The sequence below is a fragment of the Taudactylus pleione genome, unplaced genomic scaffold, assembly GCF_031769625.1.
Source record: "Taudactylus pleione unplaced genomic scaffold, aTauple2 ptg000278l, whole genome shotgun sequence".
Classification (NCBI taxonomy): Eukaryota; Metazoa; Chordata; class Amphibia; order Anura; family Myobatrachidae; genus Taudactylus; species Taudactylus pleione.
The window spans coordinates 7,718,552-7,743,158 of NW_028284680.1; the positions used below are offsets into that span (position 1 = coordinate 7,718,552).

The 24,607-nt window shown below is 47.7% G+C and overlaps 1 protein-coding gene across 1 annotated transcript in view; it reads left to right on the top strand.

Annotated features, from left to right (window-relative positions):
- The window catches only part of LOC148513520 (protein FAM118B-like), an 80,522-nt gene that overhangs the window by 40,090 nt on the left and 15,825 nt on the right, over positions 1 to 24,607 (top strand). The window contains exons 3-5 of the mRNA XM_088481870.1: positions 16,876 to 17,128; positions 20,038 to 20,265; positions 22,528 to 22,656. Of these exons, the coding sequence (XP_088337996.1) occupies positions 16,876 to 17,128; positions 20,038 to 20,265; positions 22,528 to 22,656 (610 nt within the window). The remainder of the gene's footprint in view (positions 1 to 16,875; positions 17,129 to 20,037; positions 20,266 to 22,527; positions 22,657 to 24,607) is intronic.

A 24,607-nucleotide genomic window follows, 5' to 3' on the forward strand; every position in this document is an offset into this window, starting at 1 on the left:
GTCACCCATACTGTAACCCTAATCCAACAGGCATCACACCTGCTCTAATCCCAGTCACCTGTGTCTGTCACCTGTATAGTAACCCTAATCCAACAGTCATCACACCTGCTCTAATCCCAATCACCAGTGTCTGTCACCTGTACTGTAACCCTAATCCAACAGTCATCATGTCTGCTCTAATCTCAGTCACCTGTGTCTGTCACCTGTACTGTAACCCTAATCCATCAGTCATCACACCTGCTCTAATCCCAGTCACTTGTGTCCCAGTCACCCATACTATAACCCTAGTCCAACAGTCATCACACCTGCTCTAATCCCAGTCACCTGTGTCTGTCACCTGTACTACAACCCTAATCCAACAGGCATCACACCTGCTCTAATCCCAGTCACCTGTGTCTGTCACCTGTACTGTAACCCTAATCCAACAGTCATCACACCTGCTCTAATCCCAGTCACTTGTGTCCCAGTCACCCATACTATAACCCTAGTCCAACAGGCATCACACCTGCTCTAATCCCAGTCACCTGTGTCTGTCACCTGTATAGTAACCCTAATCCAACAGTCATCACACCTGCTCTAATCCCAATCACCAGTGTCTGTCACCTGTATAGTAACCCTAATCCAACAGTCATCACACCTGCTCTAATCCCAATCACCAGTGTCTGTCACCTGTACTGTAACCCTAATCCAACAGTCATCATGTCTGCTCTAATCTCAGTCACCTGTGTCTGTCACCTGTACTGTAACCCTAATCCAACAGTCATCACACCTGCTCTAATCCCAGTCACTTGTGTCCCAGTCACCCATACTATAACCCTAGTCCAACAGGCATCACACCTGCTCTAATCCCAGTCACCTGTGTCTGTCACCTGTATAGTAACCCTAATCCAACAGTCATCACACCTGCTCTAATCCCAATCACCAGTGTCTGTCACCTGTATAGTAACCCTAATCCAACAGTCATCACACCTGCTCTAATCCCAATCACCAGTGTCTGTCACCTGTACTGTAACCCTAATCCAACAGTCATCATGTCTGCTCTAATCTCAGTCACCAGTGTCTGTCACCTGTATAGTAACCCTAATCCAACAGTCATCATGTCTGCTCTAATCCCAATCACCAGTGTCTGTCACCTGTACTGTAACCCTCTTCCAACAGTCATCACACCTGCTCTAATCCCAGTCACCTGTGTCTGTCACCTGTACTGTAACCCTAATCCAACAGTCATCACACCTGCTCTAATCCCAGTCACTTGTGTCCCAGTCGCCCATACTATAACTCTAGTCTAACAGGCATCACACCTGCTCTAATCCCAGTCACCTGTGTCTGTCACCTGTATAGTAACCCTAATCCAACAGTCATCACACCTGCTCTAATCCCAATCACCAGTGTCTGTCACCTGTACTGTAACCCTAATCCAACAGTCATCATGTCTGCTCTAATCTCAGTCACCAGTGTCTGTCACCTGTATAGTAACCCTAATCCAACAGTCATCATGTCTGCTCTAATCCCAATCACCAGTGTCTGTCACCTGTACTGTAACCCTAATCCAACAGTCATCACACCTGCTCTAATCCCAGTCACCTGTGTCTGTCACCTGTACTGTAACCCTAATCCAACAGTCATCACACCTGCTCTAATCCCAGTCACCTGTGTCTGTCACCTGTATAGTAACCCTAATCCAACAGTCATCACACCTGCTCTAATCCCAGTCACCTGTGTCTGTCACCTGTATAGTAACCCTAATCCAACAGTCATCACACCTGCTCTAATCCCAGTCACCTGTGTCTGTCACCTGTATAGTAACCCTAATCCAACAGTCATCACACCTGCTCTAATTCCAGTCACTTGTGTCCCAGTCACCCATACTGTAACCCTAATCCAACAGGCATCACACCTGCTCTAATCCCAGTCACCTGTGTCTGTCACCTGTATAGTAACCCTAATCCAACAGTCATCACACCTGCTCTAATCCCAATCACCAGTGTCTGTCACCTGTACTGTAACCCTAATCCAACAGTCATCATGTCTGCTCTAATCTCAGTCACCTGTGTCTGTCACCTGTACTGTAACCCTAATCCAACAGTCATCACACCTGCTCTAATCCCAGTCACCTGTGTCTGTCACCTGTACTGTAACCCTAATCCAACAGTCATCACACCTGCTCTAATCCCAGTCACCTGTGTCTGTCACCTGTATAGTAACCCTAATCCAACAGTCATCACACCTGCTCTAATCCCAGTCACTTGTGTCCCAGTCACCCATACTATAACCCTAGTCCAACAGTCATCACACCTGCTCTAATCCCAGTCACCTGTGTCTGTCACCTGTACTACAACCCTAATCCAACAGGCATCACACCTGCTCTAATCCCAGTCACCTGTGTCTGTCACCTGTACTGTAACCCTAATCCAACAGTCATCACACCTGCTCTAATCCCAGTCACCTGTGTCTGTCACCTGTACTGTAACCCTAATCCAACAGTCATCACACCTGCTCTAATCCCAGTCACTTGTGTCCCAGTCACCCATACTATAACCCTAGTCCAACAGGCATCACACCTGCTCTAATCCCAGTCACCTGTGTCTGTCACCTGTATAGTAACCCTAATCCAACAGTCATCACAGCTGCTCTAATCCCAATCACCAGTGTCTGTCACCTGTATAGTAACCCTAATCCAACAGTCATCACACCTGCTCTAATCCCAATCACCAGTGTCTGTCACCTGTACTGTAACCCTAATCCAACAGTCATCATGTCTGCTCTAATCTCAGTCACCAGTGTCTGTCACCTGTATAGTAACCCTAATCCAACAGTCATCATGTCTGCTCTAATCCCAATCACCAGTGTCTGTCACCTGTACTGTAACCCTAATCCAACAGTCATCACACCTGCTCTAATCCCAGTCACCTGTGTCTGTCACCTGTACTGTAACCCTAAACCAACAGTCATCACACCTGCTCTAATCCCAGTCACTTGTGTCCCAGTCGCCCATACTATAACTCTAGTCTAACAGGCATCACACCTGCTCTAATCCCAGTCACCTGTGTCTGTCACCTGTATAGTAACCCTAATCCAACAGTCATCACACTTGCTCTAATCCCAATCACCAGTGTCTGTCACCTGTACTGTAACCCTAATCCAACAGTCATCATGTCTGCTCTAATCTCAGTCACCAGTGTCTGTCACCTGTATAGTAACCCTAATCCAACAGTCATCATGTCTGCTCTAATCCCAATCACCAGTGTCTGTCACCTGTACTGTAACCCTAATCCAACAGTCATCACACCTGCTCTAATCCCAGTCACCTGTGTCTGTCACATGTACTGTAACCCTAATCCAACAGTCATCACACCTGCTCTAATCCCAGTCACCTGTGTCTGTCACCTGTATAGTAACCCTAATCCAACAGTCATCACACCTGCTCTAATCCCAGTCACCTGTGTCTGTCACCTGTATAGTAACCCTAATCCAACAGTCATCACACCTGCTCTAATCCCAGTCACCTGTGTCTGTCACCTGTATAGTAACCCTAATCCAACAGTCATCACACCTGCTCTAATTCCAGTCACTTGTGTCCCAGTCACCCATACTATAACTCTAGTCCAACAGTCATCACACCTGCTCTAATCCCAGTCACCTGTGTCTGTCACCTGTATAGTAACCCTAATCCAACAGTCATCACACCTGCTCTAATCCCAATCACCAGTGTCTGTCACCTGTACTGTAACCCTAATCCAACAGTCATCATGTCTGCTCTAATCTCAGTCACCTGTGTCTGTCACCTGTACTGTAGCCCTAATCCAACAGTCATCACACCTGCTCTAATCCCAGTCACTTGTGTCCCAGTCACCCATACTGTAACCCTAATCCAACAGTCATCACACCTGCTCTAATCCCAGTCACCTGTGTCTGTCACCTGTATAGTAACCCTAATCCAACAGTCATCACACCTGCTCTAATCCCAATCACCAGTGTCTGTCACCTGTATAGTAACCCTAATCCAACAGTCATCACACCTGCTCTAATCCCAATCACCAGTGTCTGTCACCTGTACTGTAACCCTAATCCAACAGTCATCACACCTGCTCTAATCCCAGTCACCTGTGTCTGTCACCTGTACTGTAACCCTAATCCAACAGTCATCACACCTGCTCTAATCCCAGTCACCTGTGTCTGTCACCTGTATAGTAACCCTAATCCAACAGTCATCACACCTGCTCTAATCCCAGTCACCTGTGTCTGTCACCTGTATAGTAACCCTAATCCAACAGTCATCACACCTGCTCTAATTCCAGTCACTTGTGTCCCAGTCACCCATACTATAACTCTAGTCCAACAGTCATCACACCTGCTCTAATCCCAGTCACCTGTGTCTGTCACCTGTATAGTAACCCTAATCCAACAGTCATCACACCTGCTCTAATCCCAATCACCAGTGTCTGTCACCTGTACTGTAACCCTAATCCAACAGTCATCATGTCTGCTCTAATCTCAGTCACCTGTGTCTGTCACCTGTACTGTAACCCTAATCCAACAGTCATCACACCTGCTCTAATCCCAGTCACTTGTGTCCCAGTCACCCATACTATAACCCTAGTCCAACAGGCATCACACCTGCTCTAATCCCAGTCACCTGTGTCTGTCACCTGTATAGAAACCCTAATCCAACAGTCATCACACCTGCTCTAATCCCAATCACCAGTGTCTGTCACCTGTATAGTAACCCTAATCCAACAGTCATCACACCTGCTCTAATCCCAATCACCAGTGTCTGTCACCTGTACTGTAACCCTAATCCAACAGTCATCACACCTGCTCTAATCCCAGTCACCTGTGTCTGTCACCTGTACTGTAACCCTAATCCAACAGTCATCACACCTGCTCTAATCCCAGTCACTTGTGTCCCAGTCGCCCATACTATAACTCTAGTCTAACAGGCATCACACCTGCTCTAATCCCAGTCACCTGTGTCTGTCACCTGTATAGTAACCCTAATCCAACAGTCATCACACCTGCTCTAATCCCAATCACCAGTGTCTGTCACCTGTACTGTAACCCTAATCCAACAGTCATCATGTCTGCTCTAATCTCAGTCACCAGTGTCTGTCACCTGTATAGTAACCCTAATCCAACAGTCATCATGTCTGCTCTAATCCCAATCACCAGTGTCTGTCACCTGTACTGTAACCCTAATCCAACAGTCATCACACCTGCTCTAATCCCAGTCACCTGTGTCTGTCACCTGTACTGTAACCCTAATCCAACAGTCATCACACCTGCTCTAATCCCAGTCACCTGTGTCTGTCACCTGTATAGTAACCCTAATCCAACAGTCATCACACCTGCTCTAATCCCAGTCACCTGTGTCTGTCACCTGTATAGTAACCCTAATCCAACAGTCATCACACCTGCTCTAATTCCAGTCACTTGTGTCCCAGTCACCCATACTGTAACCCTAATCCAACAGGCATCACACCTGCTCTAATCCCAGTCACCTGTGTCTGTCACCTGTATAGTAACCCTAATCCAACAGTCATCACACCTGCTCTAATCCCAATCACCAGTGTCTGTCACCTGTACTGTAACCCTAATCCAACAGTCATCATGTCTGCTCTAATCTCAGTCACCTGTGTCTGTCACCTGTACTGTAACCCTAATCCAACAGTCATCACACCTGCTCTAATCCCAGTCACCTGTGTCTGTCACCTGTACTGTAACCCTAATCCAACAGTCATCACACCTGCTCTAATCCCAGTCACCTGTGTCTGTCACCTGTATAGTAACCCTAATCCAACAGTCATCACACCTGCTCTAATCCCAGTCACCTGTGTCTGTCACCTGTATAGTAACCCTAATCCAACAGTCATCACACCTGCTCTAATCCCAGTCACCTGTGTCTGTCACCTGTATAGTAACCCTAATCCAACAGTCATCACACCTGCTCTAATTCCAGTCACTTGTGTCCCAGTCACCCATACTATAACTCTAGTCCAACAGTCATCACACCTGCTCTAATCCCAGTCACCTGTGTCTGTCACCTGTATAGTAACCCTAATCCAACAGTCATCACACCTGCTCTAATCCCAATCACCAGTGTCTGTCACCTGTACTGTAACCCTAATCCAACAGTCATCATGTCTGCTCTAATCTCAGTCACCTGTGTCTGTCACCTGTACTGTAACCCTAATCCAACAGTCATCACACCTGCTCTAATCCCAGTCACTTGTGTCCCAGTCACCCATACTATAACCCTAATCCAACAGTCATCACACCTGCTCTAATCCCAGTCACCTGTGTCTGTCACCTGTATAGTAACCCTAATCCAACAGTCATCACACCTGCTCTAATCCCAGTCACCTGTGTCTGTCACCTGTATAGTAACCCTAATCCAACAGTCATCACACCTGCTCTAATTCCAGTCACTTGTGTCCCAGTCACCCATACTGTAACCCTAATCCAACAGGCATCACACCTGCTCTAATCCCAGTCACCTGTGTCTGTCACCTGTATAGTAACCCTAATCCAACAGTCATCACACCTGCTCTAATCCCAATCACCAGTGTCTGTCACCTGTACTGTAACCCTAATCCAACAGTCATCATGTCTGCTCTAATCTCAGTCACCTGTGTCTGTCACCTGTACTGTAACCCTAATCCAACAGTCATCACACCTGCTCTAATCCCAGTCACCTGTGTCTGTCACCTGTACTGTAACCCTAATCCAACAGTCATCACACCTGCTCTAATCCCAGTCACCTGTGTCTGTCACCTGTATAGTAACCCTAATCCAACAGTCATCACACCTGCTCTAATCCCAGTCACCTGTGTCTGTCACCTGTATAGTAACCCTAATCCAACAGTCATCACACCTGCTCTAATTCCAGTCACTTGTGTCCCAGTCACCCATACTGTAACCCTAATCCAACAGGCATCACACCTGCTCTAATCCCAGTCACCTGTGTCTGTCACCTGTATAGTAACCCTAATCCAACAGTCATCACACCTGCTCTAATCCCAATCACCAGTGTCTGTCACCTGTACTGTAACCCTAATCCAACAGTCATCATGTCTGCTCTAATCTCAGTCACCTGTGTCTGTCACCTGTACTGTAACCCTAATCCAACAGTCATCACACCTGCTCTAATCCCAGTCACCTGTGTCTGTCACCTGTACTGTAACCCTAATCCAACAGTCATCACACCTGCTCTAATCCCAGTCACCTGTGTCTGTCACCTGTATAGTAACCCTAATCCAACAGTCATCACACCTGCTCTAATCCCAGTCACTTGTGTCCCAGTCACCCATACTATAACCCTAGTCCAACAGTCATCACACCTGCTCTAATCCCAGTCACCTGTGTCTGTCACCTGTACTACAACCCTAATCCAACAGGCATCACACCTGCTCTAATCTCAGTCACCTGTGTCTGTCACCTGTACTGTAACCCTAATCCAACAGTCATCACACCTGCTCTAATCCCAGTCACCTGTGTCTGTCACCTGTACTGTAACCCTAATCCAACAGTCATCACACCTGCTCTAATCCCAGTCACTTGTGTCCCAGTCACCCATACTATAACCCTAGTCCAACAGGCATCACACCTGCTCTAATCCCCGTCACCTGTGTCTGTCACCTGTATAGTAACCCTAATCCAACAGTCATCACACCTGCTCTAATCCCAATCACCAGTGTCTGTCACCTGTATAGTAACCCTAATCCAACAGTCATCACACCTGCTCTAATCCCAATCACCAGTGTCTGTCACCTGTACTGTAACCCTAATCCAACAGTCATCAGACCTGCTCTAATCCCAGTCACCTGTGTCTGTCACCTGTATAGTAACCCTAATCCAACAGTCATCACACCTGCTCTAATTCCAGTCACTTGTGTCCCAGTCACCCATACTACAACCCTAATCCAACAGGCATCACACCTGCTCTAATCCCAATCACCAGTGTCTGTCACCTGTACTGTAACCCTAATCCAACAGTCATCATGTCTGCTCTAATCTCAGTCACCTGTGTCTGTCACCTGTACTGTAACCCTAATCCAACAGTCATCACACCTGCTCTAATCCCAGTCACCTGTGTCTGTCACCTGTACTGTAACCCTAATCCAACAGTCATCACACCTGCTCTAATCCCAGTCACCTGTGTCTGTCACCTGTATAGTAACCCTAATCCAACAGTCATCACACCTGCTCTAATCCCAGTCACTTGTGTCCCAGTCACCCATACTATAACCCTAGTCCAACAGTCATCACACCTGCTCTAATCCCAGTCACCTGTGTCTGTCACCTGTACTACAACCCTAATCCAACAGGCATCACACCTGCTCTAATCTCAGTCACCTGTGTCTGTCACCTGTACTGTAACCCTAATCCAACAGTCATCACACCTGCTCTAATCCCAGTCAACTGTGTCTGTCACCTGTACTGTAACCCTAATCCAACAGTCATCACACCTGCTCTAATCCCAGTCACTTGTGTCCCAGTCACCCATACTATAACCCTAGTCCAACAGGCATCACACCTGCTCTAATCACAGTCACCTGTGTCTGTCACCTGTATAGTAACCCTAATCCAACAGTCATCACACCTGCTCTAATCCCAATCACCAGTGTCTGTCACCTGTATAGTAACCCTAATCCAACAGTCATCACACCTGCTCTAATCCCAATCACCAGTGTCTGTCACCTGTACTGTAACCCTAATCCAACAGTCATCAGACCTGCTCTAATCCCAGTCACCTGTGTCTGTCACCTGTATAGTAACCCTAATCCAACAGTCATCACACCTGCTCTAATTCCAGTCACTTGTGTCCCAGTCACCCATACTACAACCCTAATCCAACAGGCATCACACCTGCTCTAATCCCAATCACCAGTGTCTGTCACCTGTACTGTAACCCTAATCCAACAGTCATCATGTCTGCTCTAATTCCAATACCTGTGTCCCAGTCACCCATACTGTAATAGCGTTCCCACTAGGCTATTTTAGCAGGGCGCCCCACCCTGCCCGATACTGTAACCCTAATCCAACAGTCATCATATTGCTCTAATCCCAGTCACCTGTGTCCCAGTCACCTGTACTGTAACCCTAATCCAACAGTCATCACACCTGCTCTAATCCCAGTCACCTGTGTCCCAGTCACCTGTACTGTAACCCTAATCCAACAGTCATCACACCTGCTCTAATCCCAGTCATCTGTGTCCCAGTCACCCATACTGTAACCCTAATCCAACAGTTATCACACCTGCTCTAATCCCAGTCATCTGTGTCCCAGTCACCCATACTGTCACCCTAATCCAACAGTCATCACACCTGCTCTAATCCCAGTCACATGTGTCCCAGTCACCCATACTGTAACCCTAATCCAACAGTCATCACACCTGCTCTAATCCCAGTCACCTGTGTCCCAGTCACCCATACTGTAACCCTAATCCAACAGTCATCACACCTGCTCTAATCCCAGTCACATGTGTCCCAGTCACCCATACTGTAACCCTAATCCAAGTCATCACACCTGCTCTAATCCCAGTCACCTGTGTCTGTCACCTGTATAGTAACCCTAATCCAACAGTCATCACACCTGCTCTAATCCCAGTCACCTGTCCCAGTCACCTGTACTGTAACCCTAATCCAACAGTCATCACACCTGCTCTAATCCCAGTCACCTGTCCCAGTCACCCATACTGTAACCCTAATCCAACAGTCATCACACCTGCTCTAATCCCAGTCACTTGTGTCCCAGTCACCCATACTATAACCCTAGTCCAACAGTCATCACACCTGCTCTAATCCCAGTCATCTGTGTCCCAGTCACCTATACTATAACCCTAGTCCAACAGTCATCACACCTGCTCTAATCCCAGTCACCTGTGTCTGTCACCTGTATAGTAACCCTAATCCAACAGTCATCACACCTGCTCTAATCCCAGTCACCTGTCCCAGTCACCCATACTGTAACCCTAATCCAACAGTCATCACACCTGCTCTAATCCCAGTCACTTGTGTCCCAGTCACCCATACTATAACCCTAGTCCAACAGGCATCACACCTGCTCTAATCCCAGTCACTTGTGTCCCAGTCACCCATACTGTAACCCTAGTCCAACAGGCATCACACCTGCTCTAATCCCAGTCACCTGTGTCTGTCACCTGTATAGTAACCCTAATCCAACAGTCATCACACCTGCTCTAATCCCAATCACCTGTGTCTGTCACCTGTACTGTAACCCTAATCCAACAGTCATCACACCTGCTCTAATCCCAGTCACCTGTGTCTGTCACCTGTACTGTAACCCTAATCCAACAGTCATCACACCTGCTCTAATCCCAGTCACCTGTGTCTGTCACCTGTACTGTAACCCTAATCCAACAGTCATCACACCTGCTCTAATCCCAGTCACTTGTGTCCCAGTCACCCATACTACAACCCTAATCCAACAGGCATCACACCTGCTCTAATCCCAATCACCAGTGTCTGTCACCTGTACTGTAACCCTAATCCAACAGTCATCATGTCTGCTCTAATTCCAATACCTGTGTCCCAGTCACCCATACTGTAATAGCGTTCCCACTAGGCTATTTTAGCAGGGCGCCCCACCCTGCCCGATACTGTAACCCTAATCCAACAGTCATCATATTGCTCTAATCCCAGTCACCTGTGTCCCAGTCACCTGTACTGTAACCCTAATCCAACAGTCATCACACCTGCTCTAATCCCAGTCATCTGTGTCCCAGTCACCCATACTGTAACCCTAATCCAACAGTTATCACACCTGCTCTAATCCCAGTCATCTGTGTCCCAGTCACCCATACTGTAACCCTAATCCAACAGTCATCACACCTGCTCTAATCCCAGTCACATGTGTCCCAGTCACCCATACTGTAACCCTAATCCAACAGTCATCACACCTGCTCTAATCCCAGTCACCTGTGTCCCAGTCACCCATACTGTAACCCTAATCCAACAGTCATCACACCTGCTCTAATCCCAGTCACATGTGTCCCAGTCACCCATACTGTAACCCTAATCCAACAGTCATCACACCTGCTCTAATCCCAGTCACCTGTGTCTGTCACCTGTATAGTAACCCTAATCCAACAGTCATCACACCTGCTCTAATCCCAGTCACCTGTCCCAGTCACCTGTACTGTAACCCTAATCCAACAGTCATCACACCTGCTCTAATCCCAGTCACCTGTCCCAGTCACCCATACTGTAACCCTAATCCAACAGTCATCACACCTGCTCTAATCCCAGTCACTTGTGTCCCAGACACCCATACTATAACCCTAGTCCAACAGTCATCACACCTGCTCTAATCCCAGTCACTTGTGTCCCAGTCACCCATACTGTAACCCTAGTCCAACAGGCATCACACCTGCTCTAATCCCAGTCACCTGTGTCTGTCACCTGTATAGTAACCCTAATCCAACAGTCATCACACCTGCTCTAATCCCAATCACCTGTGTCTGTCACCTGTACTGTAACCCTAATCCAACAGTCATCACACCTGCTCTAATCCCAGTCACCTGTGTCTGTCACCTGTACTGTAACCCTAATCCAACAGTCATCACACCTGCTCTAATCCCAGTCACCTGTGTCTGTCACCTGTACTGTAACCCTAATCCAACAGTCATCACACCTGCTCTAATCCCAGTCACTTGTGTCCCAGTCACCCATACTACAACCCTAATCCAACAGGCATCACACCTGCTCTAATCCCAATCACCAGTGTCTGTCACCTGTACTGTAACCCTAATCCAACAGTCATCATGTCTGCTCTAATTCCAATACCTGTGTCCCAGTCACCCATACTGTAATAGCGTTCCCACTAGGCTATTTTAGCAGGGCGCCCCACCCTGCCCGATACTGTAACCCTAATCCAACAGTCATCATATTGCTCTAATCCCAGTCACCTGTGTCCCAGTCACCTGTACTGTAACCCTAATCCAACAGTCATCACACCTGCTCTAATCCCAGTCATCTGTGTCCCAGTCACCCATACTGTAACCCTAATCCAACAGTTATCACACCTGCTCTAATCCCAGTCATCTGTGTCCCAGTCACCCATACTGTAACCCTAATCCAACAGTCATCACACCTGCTCTAATCCCAGTCACATGTGTCCCAGTCACCCATACTGTAACCCTAATCCAACAGTCATCACACCTGCTCTAATCCCAGTCACCTGTGTCCCAGTCACCCATACTGTAACCCTAATCCAACAGTCATCACACCTGCTCTAATCCCAGTCACATGTGTCCCAGTCACCCATACTGTAACCCTAATCCAACAGTCATCACACCTGCTCTAATCCCAGTCACCTGTGTCTGTCACCTGTATAGTAACCCTAATCCAACAGTCATCACACCTGCTCTAATCCCAGTCACCTGTCCCAGTCACCTGTACTGTAACCCTAATCCAACAGTCATCACACCTGCTCTAATCCCAGTCACCTGTCCCAGTCACCCATACTGTAACCCTAATCCAACAGTCATCACACCTGCTCTAATCCCAGTCACTTGTGTCCCAGTCACCCATACTATAACCCTAGTCCAACAGTCATCACACCTGCTCTAATCCCAGTCACATGTGTCCCAGTCACCCATACTGTAACCCTAATCCAACAGTCATCACACCTGCTCTAATCCCAGTCACCTGTGTCTGTCACCTGTATAGTAACCCTAATCCAACAGTCATCACACCTGCTCTAATCCCAGTCACCTGTCCCAGTCACCTGTACTGTAACCCTAATCCAACAGTCATCACACCTGCTCTAATCCCAGTCACTTGTGTCCCAGTCACCCATACTATAACCCTAGTCCAACAGTCATCACACCTGCTCTAATCCCAGTCATCTGTGTCCCAGTCACCCATACTATAACCCTAGTCCAACAGTCATCACACCTGCTCTAATCCCAGTCACTTGTGTCCCAGTCACCCATACTGTAACCCTAGTCCAACAGGCATCACACCTGCTCTAATCCCAGTCACCTGTGTCTGTCACCTGTATAGTAACCCTAATCCAACAGTCATCACACCTGCTCTAATCCCAATCACCTGTGTCTGTCACCTGTACTGTAACCCTAATCCAACAGTCATCACACCTGCTCTAATCCCAGTCACCTGTGTCTGTCACCTGTACTGTAACCCTAATCCAACAGTCATCACACCTGCTCTAATCCCAGTCACCTGTGTCTGTCACCTGTACTGTAACCCTAATCCAACAGTCATCACACCTGCTCTAATCCCAGTCACTTGTGTCCCAGTCACCCATACTACAACCCTAATCCAACAGGCATCACACCTGCTCTAATCCCAATCACCAGTGTCTGTCACCTGTACTGTAACCCTAATCCAACAGTCATCATGTCTGCTCTAATTCCAATACCTGTGTCCCAGTCACCCATACTGTAATAGCGTTCCCACTAGGCTATTTTAGCAGGGCGCCCCACCCTGCCCGATACTGTAACCCTAATCCAACAGTCATCATATTGCTCTAATCCCAGTCACCTGTGTCCCAGTCACCTGTACTGTAACCCTAATCCAACAGTCATCACACCTGCTCTAATCCCAGTCATCTGTGTCCCAGTCACCCATACTGTAACCCTAATCCAACAGTTATCACACCTGCTCTAATCCCAGTCATCTGTGTCCCAGTCACCCATACTGTAACCCTAATCCAACAGTCATCACACCTGCTCTAATCCCAGTCACATGTGTCCCAGTCACCCATACTGTAACCCTAATCCAACAGTCATCACACCTGCTCTAATCCCAGTCACCTGTGTCCCAGTCACCCATACTGTAACCCTAATCCAACAGTCATCACACCTGCTCTAATCCCAGTCACATGTGTCCCAGTCACCCATACTGTAACCCTAATCCAACAGTCATCACACCTGCTCTAATCCCAGTCACCTGTGTCTGTCACCTGTATAGTAACCCTAATCCAACAGTCATCACACCTGCTCTAATCCCAGTCACCTGTCCCAGTCACCCATACTGTAACCCTAATCCAACAGTCATCACACCTGCTCTAATCCCAGTCACTTGTGTCCCAGTCACCCATACTATAACCCTAGTCCAACAGTCATCACACCTGCTCTAATCCCAGTCACTTGTGTCCCAGTCACCCATACTGTAATAGCGTTCCCACTAGGCTATTTTAGCAGGGCGCCCCACCCTGCCCGATACTGTAACCCTAATCCAACAGTCATCATATTGCTCTAATCCCAGTCACCTGTGTCCCAGTCACCTGTACTGTAACCCTAATCCAACAGTCATCACACCTGCTCTAATCCCAGTCATCTGTGTCCCAGTCACCCATACTGTAACCCTAATCCAACAGTTATCACACCTGCTCTAATCCCAGTCATCTGTGTCCCAGTCACCCATACTGTAACCCTAATCCAACAGTCATCACACCTGCTCTAATCCCAGTCACATGTGTCCCAGTCACCCATACTGTAACCCTAATCCAACAGTCATCACACCTGCTCTAATCCCAGTCACCTGTGTCCCAGTCACCCATACTGTAACCCTAATCCAACAGTCATCACACCTGCTCTAATCCCAGTCACATGTGTCCCAGTCACCCATACTGTAACCCTAATCCAACAGTCATCACACCTGCTCTAATCCCAGTCACCTGTGTCTGTCACCTGTATAGTAACCCTAATCCAACAGTCATCACACCTGCTCTAATCCCAGTCACCTGTCCCAGTCACCCATACTGTAACCCTAATCCAACAGTCATCACACCTGCTCTAATCCCAGTCACTTGTGTCCCAGTCACCCATACTATAACCCTAGTCCAACAGTCATCACACCTGCTCTAATCCCAGTCACTTGTGTCCCAGTCACCCATACTGTAACCCTAGTCCAACAGTCATCACACCTGCTCTAATCCCAGTCACCAGTGTCTGTCACCTGTATAGTAACCCTAATCCAACAGTCATCACACCTGCTCTAATCCCAGTCACCTGTGTCTGTCACCTGTACTGTAACCCTAATCCAACAGTCATCACACCTGCTCTTATCCCAGTCACCTGTGTCTGTCACCTGTACTGTAACCCTAATCCAACAGTCATCACACCTGCTCTAATCCCAGTCACCTGTGTCCCAGTCACCCATACTGTAATAGCGTTCCCACTAGGCTATTTTAGCAGGGCGCCCCACCCTGCCCGATACTGTAACCCTAATCCAACAGTCATCATATTGCTCTAATAGCAACACCTGTGTCCAAGTCACCCATAATGTAACTCTAAAACAACAGCCATCACTTTTACGGTAATACCAAACCCCAATACAACAGTCCTCATTCCTTCTGATCTCAGTCTCCAGAACAGTTCTATTCAAATACCAATTAAAAATGCAGCAGTCATAAAACATTGTCCAATCCCAAGGACCAGGGTTCTAGTCATCAACTAATCCCAAAGCAACCACATTCTAATCCAAATCATAACTTCAAAACCTAATTCTCCAGTCATCAGCATACTCCAAACTCAATCTCTACCCACAATGCCATGGTGGTCATCCCTGTGCTAATCCCAGTGCTCTAGTCACTGGGATTTGGACCCTGTATTTCCAAGTACAGGTTATCATCAATCCTTGGCCATCAGCCCCACATTACTCCCATTACTCGGGCATCCCTTTGTACAATACAAGGTAATCCATATTTCTTTTTTTATATTAATTGTTTCTTTATTGAAGCACTGTATTTGTAAACTCAGTTACAACAGTACAAATAATTTCAAAGGTCACCGTCCCTCCTCTGCTCCCAACAACCAGCACCCATCTTCTAATCCCTACAATCCCCATGTATCTTAGGGCCTCATTCAGACCCACTCGCAAGTGGCTGTCCGCTCGCAAGTGGGTCGATGGTGTGCACTGCGCATGCGCACGACGGATGGAGCTCCGTCGTGCGCATGCGCCAGACGCGACGAGCGAAGGACTTTACTTCGCTCGTTGTGTCTGATCAAAGGGGGCGTGCTGTCGATGTTGATTGACAGCACGCCCCCTTTGGTGGGCGTGCCTGCCAGACGGAGGCGTTCCCAAGGGAATGCCTACCGTCAGAAGCCGGCCCCACTGACATCACTAGTGATGTCAGTGGGAGTGATTTTGGCTCTGATAGAGCCAAAATCACTCCAGGGCTTGTGGTCGAAAAACCCGACCACAGGCTTCTGGTCGCACTGGCGATGGTCGCGATGGTCAAGACCATCGCGACCATCATCCTGCACGCTCGTATGTGCTGTGGGTGGTGACCCACAGCTATACGAGCATCCAGGAAGACGCTCCAGTTTTATGGAGGACGGCCCTCATTCAGAGCGAGCGCTCTGCTCAGAGCGTCCGGCTCTGAATGAGGGCCTTAGTCCCCTGCTCCTTGTCTCTGCCGTCAGCCAAATCACCAATTCACATATTGATAAATGATTCCATTTCTTTTCATTGAGCCCATTTTTAGTACAACTTGTACTGCCTTCATAATCACAAATGTCTTCTGAAGTCATAAACCGATCATTGTCCAGTAGTTTCCCCAGCCTGGCAGTGAGAAGCAGGCCGCCTGTCATTAGTTATATTATTACCCTGTAACGGCGGTAGTCACAGTATGTCATTGTAGACGCCTTGGGTGCTGCCAATGTTGGCACATGGTACTGATTCTATCAGACTGGTGGGGAGATGCACTAAAACCTTTGGAGAGTGATAAAGTGGAGAGGTAAAGTACCAGTCAATCAGCTCCTAACTGTCATGTTACATGCTGTGTTTGAAAAATGACAGGAGCTGATTGGTTGGTACTTTATCTCTCCCCATTTTATCACACTCCAAGGCTTAGTGCATCTCCCCCCTGGATCTTGTGTTTTCCAGAAAGCTGTTACCAAGCCTAAAAAACAAGAAACCCCAGGAGCTGGTGTTAGTCATCGGAACAGGAATCAGCGCAGCTGTAGCACCCCAGGTTCCTGCACTGAAGTCTTGGAATGGGTTAATCCAGGCCCTGCTCGATGCTGCTAATGACTTTAACTTTCTAGAAGAAGAAGAGAGCAAGAAAATCCAGAAATGTCTCCATAAGGACAAGAATCTGATTCATGTGGCTCATGACCTCATCCAGAAGCTGTCTCCGGTCAGTGAAGTCAGGATATGAGATATACTGTATAATGTATATATGTATTTTGTATTCTACTATACACAATTATACACACAGATACAGTGGTATGCAGATGCTTGTCCACCATGGTCAGATTTAGAAAAGTGGCACACATGGAGATGGGTCTGAGTGCTGTCTCATCCCCTACTCACTGTAACTCGCCTCTCACTACACTAAGCTTAAGTATCCATTGATTCTCCTACCTGCATCACTGTGTCTTCTCTTGCTGCTGCTGACAGTTCCGATCTCTAAACACTGCAGTGCACTCCCTGGTCACATGAGACATCCAAGATGTCCATCAGTGCTCAAGGCACACCCCCATACCCAGAGGCATGCCTCTATTAGCTCTCTTTCTGTGCAGCTTACTGCCCAAGGTGTGGCCCCACCCTCAGCTCTGCAAGCAGTGTCTGACTATACAAAAGCGAGGCTGAGCTGTTGCTGCTTCATCTCTCTGGTCTCCCTGCAGTTCCAGGGAGCTCCAGAAAGCTGGTGAGTGTTAACTATAAAAATGATTACAATAAACAAAAGTTTTTAATCAATTATATCAAATATCAAGAGTATGACAAGGGAGGATCTGCCTCCCCTGGCTACCCTGACTGCACGTCCATGCAGGCCACTCACTTTTACAGGCCTATGTATGCACAATGTATTGCATCACTACGACTTATAGTCATTAATTGTCTGAAGTTTAGCTGACTGAATAAAATAAAACCGTTAATGTGCCACGTGTGTAGGTTTGGGTAGCTGCCAGTCAGTACTCTATAATGCCTCCTTTTGGCAGCAATGACAGCTTCCAAATGTCTTGGGGTACTTGGCTAACAGACTTCTGTTCTGGCTATAAAGATCACTCCGGCCCCCCTTCTCCCCCCCAGCAGAACTCGTTCAGCTCAGATATATGCCCTCATTCAGAGGCGGTCGCAAGAAGCGATCGCTCTCTCTGAATGAGGGCGGCCGCTTGATTTTTTAAGTGCGGCCTCCTGGTCGCTAGCTAAGCTGTGGGTTACCACCCACAGCTTTAGCGACCGACCAGGGTGATGGTCGCGATGGTCAAGACCATCGCGACCATCAGGGCTTGTGACGAGACTCTAAGGTTGGGTCTCGGCAACCGCAAGCCCCAGGGAGCTTCCTGCTCTAATCGAGGTCCCTGGTGCTTTGGGATAAAGCTGCAGAATACAGGAATGAGCCCAGGAGCTGTGACATGTGAGTTACAGAGTATCAGCTATGTCTGTGTTCCTGGGAACTGTCCCTGGTGCTTTGGGATAGAGCTGCAGAATACAGGAATGAGCCCAGCAGCTGAGACATGTGAGTTACAGAGTATCAGCTATGTCTGTGTTCCTGGGAATTGTCCCTGGTGCTTTGGGATAGAGCTGCAGAATACAGGAATGAGCCCAGCAGCTGTATGTGAGTTACAGAGTATCAGCTATGTCTGTGTTCCTGGGAATTGTCCCTGGTGCTTTGGGATAGAGCTGCAGAATACAGGAATGAGCCCAGCAGCTGTGACATGTGAGTTACAGAGTATCAGCTATGTCTGTGTTCCTGGGAACTGTCCCTGGTGCTTTGGGATAGAGCTGCAGAATACAGGAATGAGGCCCAGCAGCTGTGACATGTGAGTTACAGAGTATCAGCTATGTCTGTGACATCACTGCTGCATGGGAACGCCTACCGTCTGGGTCCGGCCCCACTGACATCACTGGTGATGTCAGTGGGAGTAATTTTGGCTCTGATAGAGCCAAAATCACTCCAGGGCTTGCGGCAGCGAGACCCTACCGCAGGGTCTCGTCGCAAGCCCGATGGTCGCGATGGTCTTGACCTTCGCGACCATCATCATGGACGCTCGCTATAGCTGTGGGTGGTAACCCACAGCTATGCGAGCGTCCAAGAGGCCGCTCCATTTTTATGTAGGAGGGCCCTGATTCAGAGCGAGCGCTCTGGTCTGAGCGTCCGGCTCTGAATCAGGCCCTCAGGCCCTTAATTCTAACCAGACAATACTCTATGCTACTAGGTGGCACATAACCGTTCCACCTCCTTCCCCATTGCTTAATGGATCCCAAACTTTTGAATATGCCACATCTAAGGGGAGATGTATCAAATCTTAGAGAGACATATAGTGGAGCAGTTGCCCAAAGCAACCAATCAACTTCTGTTACTTCAAAGACTGGGCTAGATAAATTAAGCTGATTGGGTGCTTTGCGTAACTTCTCTGCTTTATCTATCTCCAAGGCTTGATACATCTCACCCTTAGTGTATTGATTTAACTGCTTTGTGTTCTTCGGATACCCCAGTATTTTCCCTTTCCCCATATATTTATTACTCTGGAAGATCCAATGTAAAATGGCCTCTAAAAAAAATAAATAAAGTAATGTCTTGAAAGGGACAAACAATTCAAGTAACTTAATGGGGATTCCCAGTGACCAGGTTATTAGACCAAATATAAAACCATAAGCCGTACTGTACTGTATGGCAAGTGCTCTGGTAATCTGTGAAACGCGTAATGTTGGAAGCTTGCTGATGGCATTCACAGGCACTAAGCGAGGGTTCCCATAGAAATGTTACTTTTTAGCATGTGTTAAATGTTTCTGAAGGCTGCCATGACATAAAGAACGTGAAGCAAAGTATAAACTCGTGTATAGGTCCAGTCACTTACATATATTTTGGACTATCTGCATAAAAACATGTTTAATAGGCTTCCAGAGAACTTAAAGTTGTGTTTTTGCTGCAGGAATGAGGCCTATGAGTTGTGACTGATTTTAAAACCACATATAATAGTCACTTTTCTATAACTCTAAACTCGAGGTTTCTTCAGTCCTGCTTATAAAAAGCAATTATCTGTGTGTTATAAACCGCTGTCACCTAACTCTTCTGCTCATTTCCTTTTGTCTCTGTAGCGTACAAGTAACAAACGCTCCACCTTCTTCAAGGACTGCTTATATGAAGTATTTGATGACCTCGAGTCCAAGATGGAAGACTCAGGGAAGCAGATATTACAGTCCGTGTTGCAGCTGATGGAACATGGTGCCTTGGTCCTTACAACCAATTTTGACAACTTGCTGGAGATCTACGCGTTTCAGCAGGGAAAACAGTTGGAGTCCATAGACCTCTCAGATGAAAAGAAGGTAAGACCGGGCTTACAGGTTAGTGCCTTAGTGGTATGCCACAGGAGAATATACACACTGGTAGCATTTATGGCGTTTGTTGCCTACGGTTTTGCAGAACACTCTTGCCCCTTTCATGGTAGCAGATTTCCCGGCAGTGGTGTTTCACTTGTGACCTGAAAAATGGATAGGCTGACTACCCTATGCATTGAGAACTCAGTGTTCCCGTCCAGCTCTTTGCCAGTCTACTGTAGCTTCCACAAGAGTTGGCTTGTGGCCCATAGATGCTACTGCCACTGTATCCACTAGAATTGTTCCCTTTAGTAAGTTATTTTTTGGCAGGGGTAGGATGAGGAGTGAAAGAAACCCTTAAAAATGTTGCTAGTGGACCTAGTAATCTGTACTCAATTGGTCGAGTCTAAACTGAATCATTGGAATGGTTGCTTGCTTGTTCACCTGTTGTGATGATGTCAGCCTGGGCGTTGTCCTGGTTGACTGTGATTGGTTTGCCAGTAGTTTTAATTGGGTGCTGGCTCTTGGGCCGGTGTGGGTTGTTCTGTTCTGGCTGAGTCTCTTACAGGATTCCATGTATTGCCTGATCCCTTGTTACTAGCTGTTTGCAAGCTGCCTAGGAAGGATTGCTGGTTTCTTCATCTGCTAAGTATCCTGGATACATTCTATTACATATTATTGTTAGCAGATGTACACCTGGCTTATATACTACTCTGGATAGTCCATGTGTTCTGAAATGTGTTATCCTGCAGTTTGCTGCATATCTAAAAAAGTTGCTGAGTTTTGCAATTTCTCTCATGTTTATTGAGTTATCATTCTGGAATTGTTACTATTGCTTAAGATTGTAAATATTATCAGTGTAGTGAAAATATAACTGCATACCCTTTTGGTAGCTGCTTTATTTTAAATAGCTAAATTGAAACCTTGTTTGTACTAGCTTATTAGAAGCATTATTTGAATTACTACATCAATTCGCTTTACACAGACTTCTTCTGTCTAGTTTTGGAAGCTAAGCAGTAAGGACTTGGGTTTATTCCTAGATGGGAGACTTTCGGAGAATTTAGGGGGGTAAATTTACTAAGATGGGTGTTCTATTAAGAAGTGATGTTGCCCATAGCAACCAATCAGATTCCAGGTATTATCTTCTAGAAGGTGCTAGATAAATAAGAAGTAGTATCTGATTGGTTGCTATGGGCAAAATCACTTCTTAATAGAACTCCCATCTTAGTAAGTTTACCCCCTAGGTGTAGTTCCCTATATGAGTTCTTAAAGTGTCACATTCCCATATCTATATTTTGATGCCTGTGCTCTGTCACTGTTATTACTTTAAGTGCGAAATCCATGTGGCAGCCGAGTACCCTATGAACAAATGTGTGTTCCAGGAAAGGAGGTTGTTATTGATGAAGAGCACTCTGTTTAGGTTTCGACAGTGCAGGAGTTAATCAGGTATCATAACAGTTATCCCCGTTAACTGCCTGTTGTCTGCCCCTGAGCCCAACCAACGTCATATTTTCATCGGACAACCCTTTAGCTTTCTGCACTTAGGGCCTGATTCAGAGCCGGACGCTATTTGCGGACGGTCGTTCTGAAAAAGGGGCCGGATATTTAAATTAAGCGCTCGCTCTTTGCGGTCTGTTGACGCCTCTATGTCTGAACGATCGAACGAAACATGTGCTCGCTTTTTTGTAAAAAACGCCCCCTGGCCGCTCGCATCATACGTCATCTCCGCTATTAGATTAATCGAGTACATCGAAAGGCGTATGAACTGCTCGCTATTCTTGTGGTAGCATTTTCCTACCACAATCATGCAAGCAGTTCTGGCTAAAATACAACCAACTGACGTGGTCGATGACGCTGCTTTGTTAATTATGCTACCCTTAAAACGCCCGTTTTGACCTTTAAGCACGCCTGCGTTCGGATCTCCACTCCCCGTTTTCAAGCACCTTCCCCTGTTACCACCCACATACGCCTCCTCCTGTCACTCAAATTAGCAGGCATTCGCTATTTTGCGAGCACATGAATTTCGACTGCACTGACTGGTTCGCGCATGCGTATTACAACCCATACGCATGCGCAGATGTGCGAACATCACTCGGAACGAACGAGCGGCCGCTTACGAGCGGCTCTGAATCATGCCCTCACAGCGCTTTGGTTCTCTAGCTGCTCAGAAGAGGTACAGTTGTGTTGACAGATATAAAATGTTCCCCACATGAGGCACCATTACCAGTGCCGCCTCTTTCCCTCCATGAGACTGAAATGTTTTCTTACCAGGTGCTAGAATGGGCTCAGGAGAAGAAGAAACTGAGTGTCCTGCACATCCACGGGGTATACACCAACCCCAGCGGGATCGCCCTTAATCCGGCCGGATACCAGAACGTTCTCCAAAGCACAGAGGTCATGGTGAAGTTACTCCTCAAATATTCTATATGTTCCAGTATATACATCTGCAGAGACAGAGTTTAGTTCTCCGAATATTCATCCCTTATGTGAATGAGGGCCTGATTCAGAGCCGGACGCTGTGACCAGAGCGCTCGCTCTGAATCAGGGCCCTCCTGCCTAAAAATGGAGCGGCCTCTTGGACGCTCGCATAGCTGTGGGTTACCACCCACAGCTTATGCGAGCGTCCATGATGATGGTCGCGATGGTCAAGTCCATCGCTACCATCGGGCTTGCAACGAGACCCTGCGGTAGGGTCTCGGTGACCGCAAGCCCTGGAGTGATTTTGGCTCTATCAGAGCCAAAATCACTCCCACTGACATCACTAGTGATGTCAGTGGGACCGGACCCAGACGGTAGGCGTTCCCATGAGAACGCCTCCGTCTGGCAGCCACGCCCCCGGCACGCCCACCAAAGGGGGCGTGCTGTCACTCACCATGCATGCGCCCAACATTGACCCGCTTGCGAGCGTCCTTCGCTCGCGAGCGGGTCTGAATGACCCCCCGAGTCTTTATTTACAACATTGTATCTCTGTAACAGCTCCAGGGTCAGTTATCAGCTACTCACAAGTCACCCTACACTGCATACATTGCAGGATGTTATTACCACATGCCTCTTAAAGACTGATCTGTAGGTATGTGGGCCTGGAATTTTTCTAGGGAGGTGCAATATATTTTGTCAGCATGAATTATGTCGGCATGTCAACATTGATTACATCAACATTGATCACATCAACATTAATCATGGTGACTTGGATGAAATGTCAACATGATTAGAATGTCGACAAAACAAGCCTGTGTCACTAAAATAGTAGGACTTAGGGGCTCATTCAGACCCGGTCGCAAGCACCGATGTGCTCGCAACCGGGTCGATGGGTGGCCCTGCACACGCGCAGCGGCCGCACTGCGCGTGCGCAAGCCTCGGGGCGACAGAGAAACTCTGTCGCTCCGGAGCTCGCTACAAAAGGGGCGACTGTCGATGTTGATCGACAGCTCGGCCCTTTTTGTAGGCGGGCCGGGGGGGTGGTTTCCAAAATGGAGGCGTTCCTTTAGAGAACGCCTACTGTTTTGTGGGCGGCCGCACTGACATCATCAGTGATGTCAGTGGGGAGCTTCCTGCTCGATCAGAGCAGAAAGCTCCCTGGGGCTTGCGAGTGCCCAGACCCAACCTTAGGGTCTGGTCACAAGCCCCGATGGTCGCGATGGTGATCACCATCGCGACCATCACCCTGGTCGCTAGCTAAGCTGTGGGTGGTAACCCACAGCTTAGCTAGCAACCAGGAGGCCGCACCAAAAAAAAAGAAGCGCCCGCCCTCATTCAGAGAGAGCGATCGCTTCTCGCAAGAAGCGATCGCTCTCTCTGAATAAGGGCGGCCGCTTCTTTTTTTTTAGTGCGGCCTCCTGGTCGCTAGCTAAGCTGTGGGTTACCACCCACAGCTTAGCGACCGACCAGGTTGATGGTCGCGATGGTCAAGACCATCGCGACCATCGGGGCTTGCGACGAGACCCTGAGGTTGGGTCTCGGCAACTGCAAGCCCCAGGTAGCTTCCTGCTCTGATCGAGGTCCCTGGTGCTTTGGGATAAAGCTGCAGAATACAGGAATGAGCCCAGGAGCTGTGACATGTGAGTTACAGAGTATCAGCTATGTCTGTGTTCCTGGGAACTGTCCCTGGTGCTTTAGGATAGAGCTGCAGAATACAGGAATGAGCCCAGCAGCTGAGACATGTGAGTTACAGAGTATCAGCTATGTCTGTGTTCCTGGGAATTGTCCCTGGTGCTTTGGGATAGAGCTGCAGAATACAGGAATGAGCCCAGCAGCTGTATGTGAGTTACAGAGTATCAGCTATGTCTGTGTTCCTGGGAACTGTCCCTGGTGCTTTGGGATAGAGCTGCAGAATACAGGAATGAGCCCAGCA